This window comes from Schistocerca gregaria, chromosome 1 (genome assembly GCF_023897955.1).
Source record: "Schistocerca gregaria isolate iqSchGreg1 chromosome 1, iqSchGreg1.2, whole genome shotgun sequence".
Lineage (NCBI taxonomy): Eukaryota > Metazoa > Arthropoda > Insecta > Orthoptera > Acrididae > Schistocerca > Schistocerca gregaria.
In genome coordinates, this window is record NC_064920.1 from 742992928 (window position 1) to 743016017 (window position 23090).

At 39.5% G+C, this 23090-nt stretch overlaps 1 protein-coding gene across 4 annotated transcripts in view; it reads right to left on the reverse strand.

The window, feature by feature from the left end:
* Positions 1-23090, reverse strand: part of LOC126267441 (transcription initiation factor TFIID subunit 4) — a 184080-nt gene that overhangs the window by 25630 nt on the left and 135360 nt on the right. For 3 of the 4 annotated variants that reach the window (XM_049972718.1, XM_049972710.1, XM_049972730.1), the window contains one exon: positions 13809-13859. In XM_049972718.1, the coding sequence (XP_049828675.1) occupies positions 13809-13859 (51 nt within the window). Of the gene's footprint in view, positions 1-2815; positions 3038-13808; positions 13860-23090 lie in introns of those variants that run through there. The other variant, XM_049972722.1, reaches the window with a different exon arrangement.

Sequence of the window (23090 nt, forward strand, 5' to 3'; positions counted from 1 at the left end):
CTGACTGGATTTCATCCAAGGGCATACTCGGACAGTTCGTTGAACTAGTCTGTGTATGATTTATACGTGGTTTTCTACACTCAGCTGGGCAAATGGTGGCGAAAATGATTATCAAGTCTGATGTAACACTAAAATGAAGAGACATTTCAATACACACCCATAGACTATTAAAAATAACCAAATGTTACATTTACTGTATAAATCATGGGCATTTACAGCAATAAAACCAAATTATACTACCGCCAAAACTAGTTATTGTCTTGGTTTGCAGAAGGCATGAAACAGATAACTGCATTTATGATAATTACTTGTAGTAAACATATCTTCATGTTTTTGTTTTTGTTATTGTTTTTGTTGTTATCTTCAGTCCAAAGACTGGTTTGATGCAGCTATCCATCCTATTTGTTCCTGTGCAAGCCTCTTCATCTCCGAGTCAAAACTGAAACCTACATCCTTCTGAATCTGCTTAGCGTATTTATATCTTGGTCTCCCTCTACGATTTTTACCCTCCATGCTTCCCTCCAGTACTAAATTAGTGATCCTGTGATGCCTCAGAATATGTCCTACCAATTGATCCCTTTTTCTAGTCAAGGTTGTGCTACCAAATTCCTCTTCTCCCCTATTCTATTCTGTACCTCCTCATTAGTTATGTGATTTACCCATCTAACCAGAAGCATTCTTCTTTAGCACCACATTTCAAAAGCTTCTATTACCTTCTTGTCTAAACAGTTTATCATCCATTATCATATCTATATGTGGCTACAGTCCATACAAATATTTTTACAAAAGACTTCCTGACACTTAAATCTATGCTCGATGTTAACAAATTTCTCTTCTTCAGAAACGCTTCCCTTGCGATAACTTGTCTACATTTTATATTCTCTCTACTTCAATCATCCTCAGTTATTTTGTTACCCAAAGAGCAAAACTCATCTACTGCTTTAAGTGTTTCATTTCCTAATCTGATTCTCTCAGTGCTGCCTGATTTAATTCGACTACATTCCATTATCCTTGTTTTGGTTTTGTTGACGTTCATGTTATATCCTCCTTTCAAGACCATGCCCATTCCATTAATCTGCCCTTCCAAGTACTTTGCTGTCTCTGACAGAATTACAATGTCATCGGCAAACCTCAAGGATTTATTTCTTCTCCCTGGATTTTAATTCCTACTCCAAATTTTTCTTTTGTTTCCATTACTGCTTGTTCAATGTTCGGAATGAGTAACATTGGGAATAGGCTACAACCCTGGTTCACACCCTTTAGCAGCCATTGTTTCCCTTACGTGCCCCTTGACACACTACAACTGCCTTCTCGTTTCTGTACACATTGTAAATAGCCTTTCACTCCTTGTATTTTACCTTCAGAATTTGAAAGAGAGAATTCCAGTCACGTTGTTAGGCTTTCTCTAAGTCTACAAATGCTAGAAATGTAGGTTTGCCTCTCCTAAATCTATTTTCTACGCTAAGTCATAGGGTCAGTATTGCCTCGGGTGTTCCAAAATTTCTACAGAATCCAAACTGATCTTCTCCAAGGTTGGTTACAGCAGTTTCTGCCACTCATCTGTAAAGGGTTTGTGTTATTGTTTTGCACCTGTGACATATTAAACTGATATTTTGGTAGCTTTCACTTGCCCACCAGATGGAAGAGTTTTGTCAAGGCTGGCTCCCTAGGCTACCAGTAGTTCTAATGGAATAATGTCTACTCCTCGGATCTTGTTTCTACTTAGGTCTTTCAGTGTGCTTTCAAATTTTTCACACAGTATATTATCTCCCATCTCATCTTCATCTACGTCCGCATCCATTTCTATAATATTGCCCTCAAGTACATCACCCTTGTATAGATCCTGTGTATACTCCTTCCACCTTTAGGTTTTCCCTTCTTTGCTTAGGACTGGTTTAGCCATCAACAGAATAGGCTCTGCTAACAGTATACTACACCTTTCAAATGGCTCTGAGCACTATGTGACTTAACTTCTGAGGTCATCAGTCCCCTAGAACTTAGAACTAATTAAACCTAACTAACCTAAGGACATCACACACATCTATGCCCGAGGCAGGATTCGAACCTGCGACCATAGCGGTCGCTCGGCTCCATATTGTAGCGCCTAGAACTGCATGGCCACTCCGGCCAGCCTAAGCCTTGCACATCGCTGGCAACAGGTTCTACACAACACTGGTAACTACTTTGAAGGACAGTAGAAAGTGTAAAAATGTAACTCTTTTGTAGCGGTTGTGAATAAATAGTTGCCACTATTCAAGTTCCAACCCTTGTATTATGTCATACGGGATCATATTCTGGGGTAGCTCATCAAACCGAGCAGCATGCAAGGTATATTTTCCCAAAGCTGACAGCGAAACCTTTTGTACCTCATACATCGACATAATATTTCCGATCTGTATCAGTAAACTATAACCGCCAGGAACTCTGATATTTAGATCACGGAACTTTTACATGACAATATTCCTTTTCTGTTCAAAGTCTTCTGAAACAGCCTATTCTCAACACACTAAATGAATCATCTGTAACACCCACTTCTGAAGATGCTAGCAGATACAATGACACTATAACAAATAATGCCAGTCTAATGGTTCTTCTTGTTTATATGTCACACTTTCTTTCACTGCTTTTTAGACACTTAAGCAGATAAAAATAATGATCAAGAAGTAGTAAAACCAGCAAGCACCCTTGATGTTCAAAAAATATGTAACGGACGTGACTTAATTAACATAAGGTTTCAGGTTTAACGTATTCCACATTCAACAAAATAGAATTTTAATGCATCATACACAAAATTTTTAAAGCAAAATGACTTGTTACTTATGTTACCAAGTTAAAGAAGTTATTCACACCATGCCATGAAGCAACAAAAGAATTATCGCGAAATATGGCAACTAATAAGCAGGCTATCCAAAAATAACCAAACATACAATTTTGGTTTCATTCATTGCAGTAGGTTCATTACATAATAATACAAAGTAGGAGCAGAGTCCATTAGTAAATTGTTATCATGGAAACCAGGCCAATTGAAGCAAACTTTCTGTAAAAGAAAAGAAATTTCAAACACGTCAGTAAACAATCGAGGAAAGACGATGCATTCTCTATTCTACATAGTCACAGTGCTTGTTGCATTGACGAGTTGGTGCTTAAGACCAGTGAGAGCTCTGAATAAACAGCGACATTAGACAACATGGTGAATGGGGATAAACAAAGTTGCCTTCTTACAGTAATAAACTTCAGTTTGTGTCAGACGTGTTAGAAATGCTTCTTACATTAGGTGTACCAGTAATATAAAACTGTTAAATCATAGCTCCGAGTTTCTGCATACCGTTTATAAAGAAATAGATCTCCTGTTGTCACTGCAATCATAGAAACTACAATACCTAGTGATAGTACACTGAACATCTCAATGTACTAAGATCTTACTTGTTGGTTTTGGAAACTCTATTGTTCTACAGGATATATAACTTCTTTTCCTATGTATTCCACAATATTACTCTCCCTTTAATGCTAGTGCCTTTTGACTATAGATAAATTTTCAGTCATGGGACAGAGTACCTTGAAAACATGCCAATAGAAAAAATTTATATTCATAACTGTTTTGTAAATTTGGCATTGGTAAATACAGCAGAGTAATTCATCTTTATGAATTTAAAGAGACAAATGTCTTTGTTCCCACAATTATTTGGCTGAAGCTACAAATGTAAGGTGACATTAGATTTCACTATCCCGACACGTCTGTCAGCAGCATATACCGCACTGAGGAGAGTCTCATTCATTGAATTTTCACTAATAAGGAGGGATACAAAATTTCCCACAAAGGACCTACCCTCATTCATCATACGTAAAGTTCATGACAGAGAATTCCAATAAGCAAAAACATAGGGGACAATTCTCAGTCACTGTCGAGAAAAAAATAAAATGTCCAAAAATTGATGAAGCAGGTCTTTTACGATTGGTATCTGCTTGTCACTCTGGGCCACCAGAGGCTCAGCAGTAAGCGCTCTGCTCTTGTGTGTGTAATCAAAGTTACGAGTTCATATACATGCTCTTTTAGTCAGGTTACCTTCCATTACAAAAGTGGGTGCACTCAGCGACTGTTATGTAATTTATAAATGACAGAGCGCAGCAATCAGTCATTTCTTTCTTCTCCCCCCCCCCCCCCCTTTTCAGGTTTTATTACGCAAATCCAGATTTCGGCTAGTTCCTAGCCATTATCAATGAGAGAGAGAGAGAGAGAGAGAGAGAGAGAGAGAGAGAGAGAGAGAGAGAGAGAGAGAGAGAGAGAGAGAGAGAAGGGGGGAGGGGGGGGGGGGAGAAGAAGAAGAAGAAGAAAGAAATTATTTGATATTTATAAATGCACATGGCATGTTACGCGTCCTGAAACTTCTTTTTAGGAAATCAAGTATGTAGAAATATGATTTACCCATGAAACGCAATCCTACTATGATTCATAGCATCTCTGTTTTATTCTGTGATTCATAGCATCTCTGTTTTATTCTGTGATTCATAGCATCTCTGTTCCATTCCCTCAGTGACAGAGATGCTCTACTCTGAACATCTAAACGCAGACAGATTGGAAAAGATGATTACCATCCAGCAATAGGAAAGTATAGTCTACATGAATACACAAATGATAGCGAATACAGAGCTGTTCAGTTTGTACTATCACATAATATGGCTGTAGGTAACACTATGATAGCACACAAAAGGATCCATAAAGTAATATAGTGTAACGCTGTTCAGCACACCTTAAGCCAAAACGATCATGTAATTATTGTTGGCAGGCACTTTTCAAACAACCAAGAAATTCCTGGTTTGAAGAATATAGCAAGAGTTTAAGTTATGAGTAAAATCTGGCTTATAGGAAAACGCTTGAGAAATCCTGCACATGTTTAATGGTAAGAAATTACCAAGACAAAAAGAAAGAAAAGAAGAAACTGCATCGGAAGAAGGAAAGGGAATCGGAAAGAAAGCAGATTGAAGAATTGGAGACAATTGGAAAAACAAATTAGTCAGAAAATTCTATCATTAATTAATAGTGAAAGAACAACATTTAAGCCATGTATTAATATATGTAAAAGTAATAATGGGGAATTACTAACTTATGACCAAGAGATATATTGTTAGGTAGAGTATTTTAGTGAACTGTTGGCTGCCCCAGAGCCCCCTATTGAAGAGATTCCGATTCACCCAGAAGAATATGAGGTGGCCATAGTCCCTCCCCCCTCTCAGGGAGAGGCAGACAAAGCAATTGCCTGACTGAAGAACAATAAAGCACCAAGGATTGGTAAAATAACAGCAGAAGTATTGAGAGCCAGAGGAGATGCATTAAATCACAGGGTATACAAGATTTTGTTCCTCATGTGGGAAAACAAAGAGATGCCAGAAGAATGGAATGTAAGGATGGTGTTACAGCAGACTGGGATCACACAAAATAATATTGAGGAGAATCTTTGGACCTGTGTATGAAAATGAGAGTCAGAGAAGGCGAAGAAATGTTGAGCTTTATGACTGCTATGAGGAGGAGGATGTGGTCAAGTTCATATAGTTGTGTAGAATGGGATGGGTGGGACATATAATATGACTCTATGAATAGATCCTGCAAGGAAAGCCAGCTGCAGTGAACCTGGAGGAAGAAGAGCAAGAGGACGATTGAGGTTGAGATGGAGTGACGAAGTTGTAGAAGACGCTGATAGAGTTGGTTGCTGTAACTGAAGGTCTTCAGCGAAGTCCAAAGAGGAATGGCGGAAAATTATTGAGGTGGCACAAGTCCTATTCTGGGATGTAGTGCCAATGAATGTGTAGTGCTCATGTGAGTTAGTATATTAGCTTAATGCTGTATTTGATATTTATATCTGCTTACAGCATGTTATGCGACCTGAAACCTCTGTTTAAGGAAAGCCTTTATGTAGAAATATGATCTGTCCGTGGAAGACATTCATATTATGATTCATAGCATCTTTGTTCCATTATCTCAGTGGCAGTGATGATCTACTTAGAACATATGCACAAAAAACAAACAGGTTTCCCGTTTATAGTGGGGAATGAACTAAGGTCTCAGATTCATCCAATGACTGGGAAATACATTTTGGTTAGCCATCCAACAGTTTTCAAAGTAATTATGCAAATATGAATCATCACATGACCATGTTACGTAAACAGTTTTTAACAGTTAACATACAATATTCCCTTAAAAAAAGTAATAAGAACAGCTGGAATGGAGAGTTCAAACTTTTAGATCTGTCAGTAACAAGTAGTTACTGTGCACATAACTTATGCATTTTGGAATATCAAATATATGGAGTGCTAGTTTTATATTCATACAAATAAATGCAAATAAATATGTAAAGAAATAAGTAAATAAACCTCCTAGGAAGTGGGCTTCATCCTAAGACCTCGTTTTACACATCAGTGCCCTACCAATCTCCAAATACACTATGAACATATTATGTGTTCTGGTTAGCATCGATAATTTTTGAATTTGTTTTTCTTGAGATTGATCCAAAATTTCAGGAACTTCAGTTATGTTTAAAATGAGTTGATTGGGTGAGCGAACTTCCATCATCTCTCCAGTAAGAAGAGAGCTGGATACCTTAGCATAACCAATTTTCAAACTTCTGCAAGAACATACTCTTTATACAGAAGTGACAGACGCTATCTGGAAACCACGGACTCTCTGATTGCTGATGAGAAACCATGGTTTTCAGTTCTAAATACTAAATGAGGCTAACTCCACATTACATTACTGTCCTCCTACATCACCGTTCTTAGCAGAATAAGAGTCAATTTCTAAGTCGCAGAATAAGAGTCAATTTCTAAGTCGAAGAGATCACCATATGAACTATTTAACCCACTACCGCTGGTTTGTGTTTGAGTCTTGGTCATGACTCTTTTATTCGCTATTTTGTTTTGGCCCATCTGATAATATTCTAATGATTGGAATACCTTTCTTCGCCCCTCTGCATTGGGCAGTGCATTTAGCAACCTGAATTAAATATGTTTTTCATGAGCAATTCTGCAATATTTTGTGTATGGTGCAAGAACTATTCTTGTTTTGCCAGTATCCGTGACCAGTTTAACCACATTCATTGTGAAGACACGCACAAATAGACAATCAGTTGGGATTATGCAATAATTTATTTATGGTACATTTTTGTTCCTCATATATAATGAAGAGAGCTCCCCCCCCCCCCCCCCCCCCCCCCGCCCAAAACCTGTAGTTGGTTGAGGTGGACGTCACATGACACCTGCTCTAGTTGCCCATTGAATATTTCATTCAAGGTTCTTTTTTTTCTCACAGAGCAGACAGCCCTCCTACTGAACACTCTGAGCTATGGTGCCAGTATCACTCAACCGCCCGCCTAGCATTCCTGCATGCAAAGAATTATGGATAACCAAGCTGCAGCATGAAAATAAGAATTTCCATCATTAACTTTGATGAGTCGCAGATAGGCTCAACAAAAAGACTGTTCCAAATAAAGATTTCAGCCCGTAAAGAATTTGTCAAAAATAGACACACACACACACACACACACACACACACACACACACACACACACACACACACACACACACGAGCGCGCGCGCGCAACTGCAGTCTAAGGCAACTGTAGCCACGTTGCGAGCAGACACACCAGTGCATGATGGGAGTGGCAACTGAGTGGGCATAAGGAGGAGGCTGGGGCCGGGAGGGGGAGGGGGAGGGATAGTAGGGTAGGGGTGGCGGACAGTGCAGTGCTGCTAAAGAGTGTGCAGGGATAAGGTGGAGAGGGTAGGGCAGCTTCGTGCATTCGGGAGGTTAGCCAGAGGGCATGGGAGAGGTGGGGAGAGGGGGAAGCAGGAAAGGAGAGAAGTAAAAAGACTGGGTGCAACTGTGGAATGAGTGCTGTATTGTGCTGGTATGGGAACAGGGGGGCTGGATGGGTGGGGATAATGAATAATGAAGGTTGGGGCCAGCAGGGTTACGCAAACGTAGGATATATTGCTGGGAAAGTTCACACCTGCGTAATTCAGAAAATCTGGTGGTGGTGGGAAGGATCCATATGGCAAAGGCTATGAAGCAATCATTGAAATGAAAGATATCATGTTTGGCAGCGTGTTCAGCAACTGGGTGGTCCACTTGTTTCTTGGGCACAGTTTGATGGTGGCCATTCATGTGAACAGGCAGCTTTTTGGTTGTCATCCCACATAGAATGCAGCACAGTGGTTGCAGCTGAGCTTTTAGATCACATGACTGGTTTCATAGGTAGTACTGCCTTTGATGAGATAAGTGATGTTTGTGATCGGACTGGAGTAGATTGTGGTGGAAGGATGTATGGGACAGGTCTTTCTTGCATCCTTAGTGTATTACAGGGGTATGAACCATGGTTGGGAGCAGGGTTTGTGTAGGGATGGATCAGTATATTGTGTAGGTTCAGTGGACAGGGCAATACCACTGTGGGAGGAGTGGGAAGGATAGTGGGCAGGGCATTTCTCATTTCAGGGCACCATGAGAGGTAGTCAACACCCTGGCAAAAAATGTAATGCAGTTGCTCCAGTCCTGAGTGGTATTGAGTTATGAGGGTAATGCCCCTCTGTGGCCGGACGGTGAGACTTTTAGGAGGTGGTGGAAGCCTGGAAAGATAAGGCATGGGAGATTTGTTTTTGTACAAGGCTGGGAGGATAATTAAGGTCTGCGATGGCTCCAATGAAAACCTCGGTATATTTTGAAAGAGACCACTCAGATGCAATGACCATGGGTGGCTAGGCTGTATGGAAGGAACTTCTTGGTATGTAACGGGTGGCAGCTGTCAAAGTGAAGGTATTGCTGGTGGTTAGTAGGTCTGATATGGATGGAGGTACTGTTGGAGCCACCTTTGAGTTGGAGGTCAACATCTAGGAAGGTGGCTTAGTGGGTTGAGTAGACCAGGTGAAGCAAATAGGGAAGGAGTTGCTGACGTTCTGGAGGAATGTGGATAAGGTGTCCTCACCCCCAATCCAGATCGCAAAGATGTCATTGATGAATCTGAACCAGGTGCGAGGTTCAGGATTCTGGATGTATATGACTGATTCCTCTAGATGGCCCATGAATAGGTTGGCACAGGATGGTGCCATGCAGATGCCAATAGCTGTACCTCAGATTTGTTTGTAGGTAATGTTTCCAAAGAAGAAGTAATTGTGAGTGAGGATATAGTTGGTCATGGCAGTTTGGAATCCGTCGGGCATTGGCAAAGGTACAGTTGTGTTCAAATTATTTGAATCAACTATTATTTTTGATACTCTTAAGTTTTCTGGTGTAAAAATAGGAGAGCAAAGTGTAATAATTGATTTGTTTTAAAGGTTTGATTGATGCCATGAAATTTCCCTTCCAAGCAACTCACAGATCACTGAATTTTTCACAGTTGATAAGATTTGTGATTTTCCCTCAAAATCGTGTTGATGTTAGCTGTCTGTGAGCATGCTTTGAAACAGTGTTTACAGTAATATTTTATGTTTCTGTGGTATACTTCAGCTTGTTATTTATTCTATAAGTTTCTCGCTACATTAACAAGACATCATATAGCTTGTGAACTAGCATGTTTTGAACAATAGGAATAAATGTGAGGTCCTAAGAAAGTGAGGACAAAAGGAAAGACAAAAAGATGTTTCACTTCGGAAAGTTTCGACTGTGGTAGCACTTCTTGCTGAAAATCATTATACACAGCGAGAAATTGCTGACAGAATGAGAAAATCATAGAAAACTGTCAGCAGAACCAAACTTTCAGTGCAGAAAGATGGTGAATACAAGCCAAACAGGAAAGGAAAATGTGGACATAAAAGAAAAATAAATCCCAGAACAATGAGAAGACTCACAAAAATGACAACAATGAACAGTAAACTTACTTCTACAGACATGAGCCAACAGCTGAAAGGTATGGGTGTTGAAGTTTCACCGATGAAAGTGAGGACGATGCTGTCTGAATGTGGTTTAAGGACATACTGACCGACGAAAAAACAGATCATCATACCTGCCATGAAAACCAAAAGATTACAGTGGGCTAAACAACTTCAGAAGTGGACACATGAGGACTGGGCTAAGGTATGTGCAATGATTTGGTAATTTAAGTGGGTCTGATCTTTACAGTTAGGAGTCTTGGTTTGAAATTGTAATGTTTCATTGATACTGAAGAAATGCACATTTGAATTTTGGGACTGTTGAGGTCTCCTATGCTACTATTCCCAACTTTTCTAACTTGCAATTTTATACACATGCTTCAGTGATGAATCTGAATACACTGTGTTGGAAGAAAGCAGCCAGTATGTTCGTTGCAGACCTGGAGAACAATTCAAAGCTGAGTGTCTGCAGCAATATGTGAAGCAGCCAACTTTTGTTATGGCCTGGAGTGTGATGTCTGAGAATGGTCCTAGCAGGAAATTTACAATGAACACCAAACAAGATCTCATAGAGAAAATAGACGAAAACCAGTACCATGACAATGATATTAAAATATTGTGTGAAAAGTTAACATAACTTTGCTAAACAGGATAAAAATATTGATTAAGAACAAAGGCATGCATAAAAGTACTGAATGTACAAATAATTCATATGTGGATGTAAATGTGTAATAAATGTAAAGTTTTGGAAAAAATGTCTTTAGTCTAGTAATTTGAACACGTCTGCAGTGTTCAACAGTGGTAACGCAGTGGGCATTAAGGATGTTAATGCAAAGGTAGGTGGCATCAATAGTGACAAGCAGGACACCGTGTGGTAAAGGGACAGGAGTTGTGGAGAGTCAGTGGAGGAAATGGTTGGTATCTTTTATATAGGAAGGTATGTTCTGTGTTATAGATTGACGGTGTTGGTCTGCGAGAGCAGGAATTCTCTCAGTGGCGGTGAAGTAAACAGCCACAATGGGGTGTCCTGGGTGGTTGACTTTTATGGACTTTAGAAAGCATGAAGAAGTTAGGAGTGCGGGGAGAGGTAGGGGTGAGCAGAGACACGGACTCCAGGGAGAGGATCTGGGATGGGCCTAAGGATTTGAGGAGTGCCTGGAGATCCTGCTGGATTTCTGGAATGGCGTCACTGTGACAAGGTTTATAAGTGGATGTATCTGACAGCTGGCAGAGTCCTGCTGCCAGGTAATCCTTGCGGTTCAAAACAACAGTGGCGGAGCCTTTGTCTACAGGCAGGATTACAAGGTCAGGATCAGTTTTTGGATGGTGGACTGCGGTTCTTTCTGTAGATGTAAGGTTAGTTTGCATGTTGAGAGGCTTGGGGAATTATGGTGAGGCAAGGTTAGAGCTTAAGAAATCCTGTAAAGTTAACAGCGGGTGGTTTGGGGGCAGTAGAGTGGATCACGACTGGGTGGAGGATTGAACTGAGTTAGGCACAGTTAAACCATGGTCTTTGGTTGAGTCTCATTGGTAGGGTTGATGGTCGAAAAAATGTTTCCCCTGAAACATAATGCTGATGATGTATGTGACTGTTGATCTAAATATTTAAAAATGTTTCTTATGTTACAATAGAGTATGTATATTTTTCACAGATCAGTATAAGAAGAGGAAACTGGAGGCATAAGATACTTCCCTGAATGTTGCCTGTAACTGAGTTGTTTTTTATACGTTGTGCAATCAGTGATACTAAAGAAAATGATACTTCAGTTAAACAATGTTCAGTTTTCTATACTTTTATCAGTATTGTTGCCAACATCACAAAGTAATAAATGTCTAAATAACTTTCTGAGAAATGCTTTGACTAATAACCCTAAATAATTGTACAGCTTCTGAGACACCTGTGATTTACAAATCAGTAATACTGTGAGTGGGGAAGCGACTGATAAAAATGCAGCTTGTTGAAGGATGGATCCTGTCAAATAAATGCATAAGAACTCAACATGTGTAACTGAACTCAATGACTAAAGATACAAATAATAACCACACTTACAAAGGATAAACATCACCATAAAAAAAACTTAACTTCCTCCTACACCCTTTTGATCCCCATGCAACACGTGATTTCAATAAATACAGGTATTTTGTTTCATTCCTATCCAACAGTGTTTTGTGCCATTTTTCCTAGTTTGCATATTTTTTATATAAATACTGTGGTTATATGCAACGCCTCTTCACATTTCAACTTTATGACCTCTAATAGATTTCATCACGGCTATTAACACAAGTGTGATGAGTAGACAAATGGCAACAAGGTTGCTTTGGTAGTCTTTTCCATAGTCCCGTATCAGGGTATCGTATAGGCTGAAAAGGTGATGTATAAAAAAAATAACTGTTGGTTAAATCATGCTTGTTTCAGACGATATTCATGCCAAACAGCCTTTTACTTTGAAATACGAGGGAGAAAAACTTAATAGAGCTATTAATTCTGTTCTGAGACGACATTTCTGTCATGAGACACAAAGGTTTTGAATATTCAAACAAATAATGCGGCCTTAATTAAATAGCTTAGTATTCATCTAAGGAAAAAGTACTATATGACAATTCTGCTACAAAGTAGGAAGGGTACCTGGCGACAGAGATTAGTTGATTTGAAAGAATAACAACTATCTATTTCCATATTATGGGGAATGCCACTAAAAGACAGTGGTCACATAATGGTACGCAAAATGAAGTACATATAATTACAGACTACTTAACAGCACATTGAGAACACTGTCTATTCCTCATAGTAAAGCATTGGGGTGTGTCAAGATACAAGTTTGCTTGGACCGATAGACTCCATAGCTGAGTGGTTTGTGGAAGGACTTGAGTTTGATTCCCAACAAAGACCACCTTAGATTTTTCTGAGGTAGGAATGTCTTGAATAGAATCCACTTAGCCTCATGAGGCCAAATGAGCAGCTGCCTGAATAAAGAAGGCGCAGCACCATCAGGATTCACATACTGGCAATAATGGATGGAGGGTTTGGCAACACCTGATTACATGTATTACCATAGATAGTATACAGCAGTTGATTGGACAGAACATACCTATAATCCAATGTGTGAGTGGTGATTACATTATGTATGGACTGACTTGATTCATATATACACTAACAAAACATGGGAACAGCTGAAACAAGTTCCTGTGCCGCATTCCACCTCACCAGTTAGTTTTCAATTATCATTGTTGTCATGAAGATGGCACAGACTGAAGACATCCACAACTATCAAATGGTATCTTATTCTCTTCTTCTAACAATCCTGATATTCAATAAATGATTGTTTTGCAATATGCCAGGAGACTGTCCCATATTTAGTGCTTCCTCTTGCAGTAAAACAGTGCACTGAAAGTTACAGAAATAAAATGCTATAAACTATTGCACCTCCCACAAAGATCAGTTTTGCTATCTTTATGAGGTTCCTGACAATTTTCTACATAAAAAAAGAGTGATGCACAACTTTCATCAATTTAGCATCAGTCAGTTACAAAGAAATCATATCTTGTGGCCAGATTAGGTCTTTCTTTTCAATAGCTTACTCATCCATTATTACCAACAATTTTTCATTTTAAGCATCAAATAAAGATTTGTAGATGGCATTAGTTGCGTTACTGTGAACATGAATTTTATGAAGAGCATACCGTTGACATGAGAACCATATGTTCAGAATCACTCGTAGCTAGCCATCATTATGGAATACCAACAAATATATATTCATGCACAAACTGTTGCTAAAAGTCTGTGCAAATTCTGGCTTAAATTTAAATGGATGCTCGTAATTTCTACGCTATTATGGATGAACTAATTACCTTGTGGAGTTTTATTTATTGATTTCTTTGCAATGCATAAGTCACATATGAATATTATAGCAAAACAAAGCTTTCTTTATACAGTTAAATTTAATATAGTACAATACCTGTGTCCTGTTAAGGCTACTGCCTGCACCATTTGAACTGCCAGCACCTCCCTGTTTGGGGAAAAATTAAGAAAACATAACTAAAATGACAATCCCAATGTGGAAGAAACAGAATCATCCAGCTAATAACGTTACCCAAAAATCACAGTGTGTCACACAAAATTTTACATACAAACACAACATCTGGCACCACATCTTCCAATTTTCTTTGAGATTGATATACCATAACAAATATTACATCTCTCTCTCTCTCTCTCTCTCTCTCTCTCTCTCTCTCTCTCTCTCTCTCTCTCACACACACACACACACACACACACACACACACACACACACAGAGAGAGAGAGAGAGAGAGAGAGAGAGAGAGAGAGAGAGAGAGAGAGAGAGAGAGAGTGAGTTTATTTGGTCATGAACTATTGTAAGTTTGAGAGCTACAAAAACACATTTGTATACTGCTGAGAGCAGGATATTCTTAGCTCGGGTTAACACAAGATTATGGAAACAATAATGGGCACATTTTTTTTTACTTAGCTAATCAAAAGCCAACAGATCAAACAGCAAAAATATCATAGATTCTTCACAAAACAATGTTATGACACAAAGAAAATCCTTAGTAAACTGCAAGGCACTTACAAGATGTGCATGACAAGTGATTCTACTGATGAGAATTCAACAAATAGCAACAATAAATGTAAAGTGGAATGTGGCAGTTAATGGCATTCCTCTTTCTGAAACTACAGAATGGCAAACAGATAGCAGACTAGGAAACACAACATAAGCTAATATTTCATTTCTGTACAGTGGAAGCATAATATTTCCCTCAGGGCAATATTTGCATATTTGTACATAAACATATGTTGATTGAATGTTACATTATTTGAACAACAAAAACACTCCCCAAACAGTCACTAAAATTCATAAATATTGGTCACTATGTGTTTGAGAGAATTAGTTTCACCTTCAAGAGACTGTCTTGGACTTTGGTTCACACACTGTTGAGTTCTATCTTAAGCTATTTGAGTAATCAATCTCCTATCAGCGGAACATTTCCAGCCTGGCTAAAATATGCCAAAGTTAAACCACTTTACAAGAAGGGGGATAAAGAGATACCATCAAACTATCGACCAATTTCACTTTTGCTGGCTTTCTCAATAATATTAGAAAAGGTTGTGTTCAAGCGTCTGCTTAAGCATCTGACTGCAAACAATATATTGTCCAAGGGTTCTGATACATAGAAAGCTATTTAAACTTACAGTGAGAATGTACTTACTTCATTAGATAATGAATTAGAGGCTACTGTCATTTTCTGTGACCTGTCAAAAGTCTCTGACTGCATGAACCACAGTATTCTCTTCAGTCACTGGCAATACTGCAAAATGGTTCGACTCTTATCTAACTAACAAGATACAAAGAGTGTCGTTGCAAAATACCTGTGAAGTAAGCAGTCAGTCTTCATCTGATTGGGAATTAATTACATGAGGTGTTCCTCAAGGTTACATCTTGGGTCCATTGCTTTTTCTTTTGTACAGTAATGGCCTCTCATCTGTTACATCGCCAAATGTTAGGTTTGTTTTGTTTGCAGATGATACAAACATTGTGGCAAATAGCAAGTTAAATAGAGTTTTAGAAATAGAGTTTTAGAAATAGCTGCTAATCAAATTTTCACTGACATTAATAAACAGTTTAAAGTTAATTCACTGTTATTAAACTTTGAAAAGGCCCCCTATATGCAGTTCAGAACCCGCAAGAGTTTCCTTCCAGCATGTGTACAACATATGAAGACATGCAGATCAAAGCGCTTGGCAGTGTTAAATTTCTGGGATTACAATTTGATAATAAATTTAGTTGTGAAGGGCATACCACAGAATTGCTTAAGCGCCTTAAACAAGTCTTTATTTGCAGTGATAATGATGTCAGATGCAGGAGATATAAATATTAAAAAATGCTTACTTTCATTCTGCGAGGATTGGAACTTAAATAGTGGCAACTATTTATTCACAATTGATACAAAAGAGTTACATGTTTGCAACTGTTACTGTCCTTCAAAGTAGCCACCAGTGTTTTATAGAACCCGTTGCCAGCAATGTGGAAGGTGTAGTACACTGTTAGCAGAGCCTGTTCTGTTGATGGTGCGAATGGAGCGGTCTACTGTCAGTCGAATCTCTGGAACAGTTCTGAAGCGAATGCCTAGAAGTGGTTCCTTCTGCTTCGGAATCAAATCAAAGTCACAAAGACTTAAGTCCGGGGAGTATGGTGGATGGTACAGTACTGCCCAATCCCATCGACCGAACAGAGCAGCCACAGCTTGCACTGTATGCGCCCATGCATTGTCGTGCAAAATGATGGGTGGGTTGCGCAGAAAGTGTCACCACTTCTTTTGCAAAGCTGGTCGCAGGTGATACAAAAAAAAAAAAAAAAAAAACAAAAACTTTGTGAAATAAGTCCTTAATGAAATTTGTTGCAAGGTAATAATCTCTATTTCCAACCAATAGCTCAATACATAGTATCAATACTATGAATAAGAACAATCTACATATCTTGGTCCAAAAAAGGGTTCCACTATTCAGGAACACTCATTTTCAATAAATTACCAGCAACCATTAAAAACGTGGTTTCAGATAAGGCACTGTTTAAAAAGAGGTTGAGAGACTTTTTGATAGGCAAATTCCTCCTACGCTATAGATGAATACATTAATAGAGACTGTTACACCAGCACAAGTAAAAATGTCTGTTAGATTTCAGTTTTGACAGCACTTTGTCACAACAGGCAAACTGACTTCGCCAGAAGATGATGGGTGTGAAACTCGTAGAAATATTGAAATGTTACGACAAGACGGCACCTCCACTCGACTGATAACCCAAGAAGAATTCATCAATTCTGTAAATATTAGCAGTTCCAGTTCACTGTAATGTATCCACCTAATTTGGCAGTCTCCTGACAAATGACCAGCATAGTACAAATTATATCCAGAGGTTTTGTGTATTTTGTGTTATATTTTCTGACTTCCACATGGGAAAAATATATTAAAAACAAAGATTCCAAGACTTACCAAGCGGGAAAGCGCCGGCAGACAGGCACAGTGAATAAAACACACAAACACACACACAGAATTACTAGCTTTCGCAACCGATGGTTGCTCCTTCAGGAAGGAGAGGGAAAGACGAAAGGATGTGGGTTTTAAGGGAGAGGTTAAGGAGTCATTCCAATCCCGGGAGCGGAAAGAGTTCCCTTAGGGGGAAAAAAAAAGGACAGGTGTACACACACACACACACACACACACACACACACACACACACACACACACACACACACACACACACACTTCTGTGTGTGTGTGTGTTTGTGTGTTTTGTTCACTGTGCCTGTCTGCCGGCGCTTTCCCGCTTGGTAAGTCTATCCCTCTGTTTTTTGGGGGAGGGGGATTGGCGGGGGTGGGGGGGTCTATGGAACGAGCTGAATCTAATCTAATCATGCATAGCTCTCACAAACACAATGCACTCAGATGTTATAAAATAATTAAATTTCTTATTAAAACAGAGTAAATTTACATTTATAACAAAAACAGACTCGTTTTGTGGATATGTTGTATAGATATCCGAAGTTTTGTTACATTATATGGCAAGCTCTATATCTGAACTTCATATCTGTTCATTGTACCATGGTTAGAGCCAAAGGTGCTCCACATACCTAAAGGCTCCCTTCACGATGGGATTTAAGGTACACTATGTATGCTGAGGAGCCAACTGGTCCACCTGTCTAATATTGACATTTTATCAAGGGCACAACTTTTTCATTGGCACAAAATGTTTGCTGAACGCGGAACAAGTGTCAAAGATGAACACTGCAGTAGGTGACCATCAACAGATGACAACACTGTCACTGCAAGTGAACTTGACTGAGCTGACTGAAGATTAACTTTGAAACTGACTACATATGAATTGAACATTAATTGGGAAACTCTTACCCTGACACTGTCAGAAAATCTGGGAATGAGAAAATTTTGGGCCAAAATGATTCCCTCAAATCTCACACAGCAACAAAAAGATCAGCAGAGGACTGCTGCTGGTGATTTGTTGGAACAAGTGGAAGTGAATCCGTAATTACTGAAATGACTTATCACTGGTGATGTAACTTTGTTTTTCCAGAATGATGATGAGCTGAAACATCAAAGTTGCAATGGTGTTCGAAGGTATCACTAAGATCAAAGAAAGTTCACCAAGGGGAAATGCATGCTTGTGAGAGTACTGTGCACATACGGTGGTTACACCCAAGCCAGATACTAAACCAAGACCACAACCAAGAAGTTCTTGAGCCCTTGAAAATGTGTCTGTCATGTTCGTCCACACATTGCTAACAACTGGATCACGATAACACATCATCCCATACTGCAGTGTATATTGGACAGTTTTTGATGTCAAAGATCACTGCAGTACTTCCACAATCTCATTGTTCACCAATATGGCCCTTTGTGATTTTCCCAAAAAATAAGTTTTTCATTGCAGGACACCATTTTGCAACTGTACAGACATAAAAACAGCTGTAACAAAGGCTGTTGCTGCTAATCCACAAGATGAGTTCCAGAGATGCTACCAACAATGGAAACATTGATGTGGTAAGTGTGTACAGGCACAAGGAAATTACTTCGAAGCACATACTGCTGTGGTTGTGCAGAAATGTAACTAAGATCCCCCCCCCCCCCCCCCCAACCGGCTCACAGTTTTATTGTTATGCCTCATAAGAGAGTTAATTTGTGTTACAATATGACCGACAACATTGGTTTCAGGAGTGACTGTAAGATATTCTTTGATAGAGTAGAATAATTTCGTCACCGCTTTATGTTCTTTAATTCAAAATTGTTGAGGCTTTTGTGCCCACATGTTGACATGTTCTTTGTTGGTTTCTGTCATGGGTTCTTCGGCCAATGTTTGTTTTGACGATTTTTCTGACGTTTTACCAGCACAAGTAGCTACATTGCCAAAACTTCATCCTCCAGTGTTGGTGGCAGACAGAGGCGAGCTTGAAACCATAGATCACATGTACCTATAGCACCAATGTTTAATGGCTTTTCCCTGATCAATGCAACTGTGGCTCTCCCCTTGCTATCTGCAACAGTTGTTCTTGGCAGCATAGGAATCCAGCGTCCATTCACCTTGAGACTTCCATCTTTCTTATTGACAATATTATTATGTTTTTGAAGTTCTGTGGCTTCTTCAAGAACCAGGTGTGGTAGCTCTTCTCCACAACAAGACCCTCCATGCCAAGCAACTTTATTATGTGATCGGCCTCACCCAGCTGTGTACTCTGTCATGGACAATTTCACCACTTGTCCCAAATCATTTATGTTCAGTAATCCTTATGTCGATGGTTCATCCAAATATTTGTATGGCATCCGCCACTATCTGATCAGTCACACCTCAAAATATGCATGCTGCCACACTCCCTACACACACATTTTGTGTGTGTGTGTGTGTGTGTGTGTGTGTGTGTGTGTGTGTGTGTGTGTGTGAAGTTGAAATGCATAAGCTGAAATATTTAAGATATTTATGAAATCATGACAAACCAGTGAGAGCAACATATAAGTCCTGAGCAGCACCTAACATCTGCTGTTCAGTTTCAGAGTGAACTGCTGTCGGCAGTTTCTTGGCTCATACAAGTGCAAGCAGCCCCACAGCAAAAGGTGCTAGAAGCTAAAGAAGGAATTCAGCTGCCCCCTCCACCCTTTCGACAGTTCAACGAGATGAAGGAAACAGGAAAAGAATACGTAACACAGCTGCATCAACACTTTGACTCTTACAAAATCACGGGTGAACCGCATCATGCACTTTTCTTTTCGTGTGTAGGAATGTACACCTACCTCCTCCTAGTGCAATTGTTTCCGCTCAGTGAGCTCCAAACCCAGCCCTATGAGGTCATAAATGCAAGATTAGATGAATTCTTTGAAAGTAAAATACACAGTATGAATTTTTCTGCATACAATGTTATAGTGGTCAGTTATATTTAAGAATGGACTGCAGAACTGCACGCCATGAGACATAACTAGAAACTGTAAATTCAATTGTGTCTATGGCACAGATTATCAGGATAACATGCTGCACCATACTATTATTCAGAATCTATCAGATCAGGGACTAAGGGCCGAAATTCTAAAGTATTGTAACCCTAGCCTCAGTGAAGTGCTTAAAGTTATCGATGCATGAAATTCAAGATTTACCTGAGCAAGATTTCTGTCAACCAATTATCACTTTATTTGAGACGAACAACCTGTGTCCTAGCTACAACCTCGGCTCCATCACTCACAAGTCAGCATCGTGTAAACAAGGCCAGACACACTACACACAGCATTTGCCACATTGGTGCAATGCAAATTACACTGCTCCGGCTCCGCCCAAAGCAAAATCATGTGTGAAATCATAGGTCACCCACGATTGAAATAACTGCTTCTTCAGACAAGCTGAATGCAATTATTGTCATCACCTGGTACATACAAAACTGGTCTGCCCGCAGAAGACTAGAATGCACTCCTCTCTTTCACGTGAGAATACTGCAAACCATAAACAAATGGAAATCAACATCATTTCATGTTCAGGTTCTGCATCTCCTCCTGCTCAAAAGTCAGGAAAGTGAAGACGCAGAAAATACGCACACACAGGTGTTTAATGAGAATACTACAAATTTCAAAAAGGTTCTCCCAATCTTGAAATTCACAAAAGTGCTCTATTACACAGGTGGAAACAGAAAACAGTTTTTTATAACACAGAATGGACAACTGTATTAAGAGAACACACCACAAACTATGGATTACAACATTGCTAATTTGTAACCAGTAAGGGCCTTTTAAACTAAAATATACTGTCATGTTGCTTAACATAGATTCACATGCAAAAATTGGCCAACCACCTTTGCAAACATCAAAGTCTGCATCTGACTGCCCATAATGGCCTTCAAATGCTTGAAATGTGCCACTTAACTGCAAGAAACAAAAACATGACTAAGGAAGTCTCTTTCACTATAGTCCTCACCCGGAAGCTCAAATATTTCTGAGGTGGATGCGTTTGGTTCCTTCACATTACACATATAGGACAATGTGCATGCCACTGACACAAAAGCTAATGTGCACACAAGTTTTGCCATACACACCCTGTGCCGCATGCATTACGCAATGACATCGCTTCAGAAATTCAGAGACTGGAATTTGCTGGTGCCTTAAAACCTATTTAAGGGAGTCATTGGGCATCACACTCAGTCATCATTCGCAAGCCAAATGGGAAGAGTCATCATTCATAAGCCAAATGGGAAGATTCATCTTTGTGCAGATTTAAAACACATGATAAATTCATGGACAGTCATTGATAGAGGAAATTTTAGATCGTCTAGAGGGAAGACAGTTCTTCTTAAAAATTGATCTTGGAGAAGCCTACCTGCAATGATCAATGGATGCAGAGATTAAAAAGTAATTGTTATGAATATTCATGTTGGCTTGTTTGAATATCAACACCTACCTATCAGAAGTGTTTCTGCATCTGCGTTGTTTCAAAACTTTCTTGAACAAGTAAAGCTGAAGGTGCCTTCTTGTTTTAATCATTCTGACGACATAATTGTCTATAGATAAACACTGGAACAACACCTTAAAAATTTGGACTATATTATGTAACTTGCAGAAATGTTCTTTTTTCAGCACAATGGTTGAATACTTGGGACATATCACCGACACCAGTGATGCTCGTCCTTTGATGAAACATTTTCAAGCAACTGCCATGTCCTAAGAATTTACGTGAACTGCAAGCTGTTCTTAAAGTTCATTCCTAATGTGGCACAAACTGCCACATCTCTGAACCACTTCAGACACAAAAATGTCCCGTTCCATTGGACAAAAGACCGTGACCAAGCTTTTCAAAGACCGAAAATCGCATTGCTTCGTCAACCGTGCCTTATGCATCACGTTCCAGTCAAACCACTTGTGCTTGCAGATGATGATTCTTCGAATGGCATTGGTGCAGTTTTATCCCACAAATTTGGCAAAACAGAACACCTCATCACATTTGCCTCCAAAACTTTGAACAGTACTCCGATTAATTATAGTCACCTGGAGAATGAAGCCCTGGATATAATATATATTGTCACCAAATTTCATGATCACCTGTAAGGCAGAAAACCTTTCATTGGTCACGGACCATAACAATAACCTCCAAATATGCGAACCATCAGTTACACCGCCATGTTTCCTACAGCCGGCCTCAGTGGTCGTGCTGTTCTAGGCGCTACAGCCTGGACCCGAGCGACCGCTACGGTCGCAGGTTCGAATCCTACCTCGGGCATGGCTGTGTGTGATGTCCTTGGGTTAGTTAGGTTTAATTAGTCCTAAGTTCTAGGCGACTTATGACCTCAGAAGTTAAGTCGCATAGTGCTCAGAGCCATTTGAACCATTGTTTTTGTTATCTACAGCTGCAACCGTGACATGGGGATGCTGCCACAAACAATTATGCTGCTGCCAATTAGATGTAAGCATCCTCTGTCCGGAGCTCCCGCAGAGGGTGAACTACTAATTTGTGTGTTTGTCCATCAAATAACATTTACAGACTTTCATAGTGGTCAGGGCTTTACATCTTCTGAATAGACATTGTACTGAAAAGTGATAGGTTCATAAATCCTTTGCACCTGTATAAACAGGGTGTATCAAAAAGAATCATCCTATATTATAAAATCATAACTATTATGTTATTTGAGATATGTGCGTGAACAATGTACTGTTGTGTAGTGTAGTGTGGGTCTGTAATAACTGTTCAGTGTGACTTTCATGCTAGGTATGGTGTGGATACTCCTACAGCACAGAGAGTTAGATATAATGGCATGAAAAATTCCAAGAAGTTGGTTGTTTGTATAAAGTCAAATCACCGAGTGTCTAACACAGACGAATGCATCCGCCACAGTTTCACAAGGAGTGTGCAGAAATCCATTTGCCATGCAGCTCAACAGCTCAACATGCCCCTGATGTCCGTCTGGCATGTGTTGAATAGATGTTTACACATGAAACCATACAAAATTCTGCTACAGCAAGCTCTTCGTGAAGGTGACAAACAACAATGTGTGGAGTTCTGTAATTTTGTTCTTGGCAAGATGATGGATGATAGTTTTCTTCCACACTTAGTATTTAGTGACAAGGCAACATTCCATTTAAATGAAAAGGTGAGCTGTCACAATGAGAATATATGGTACAGAACAACCATATGAAGTTGTACGAAATGAGAGGGACTTCACAGTTGGAGTCTGATTCGAAAGACTTCAT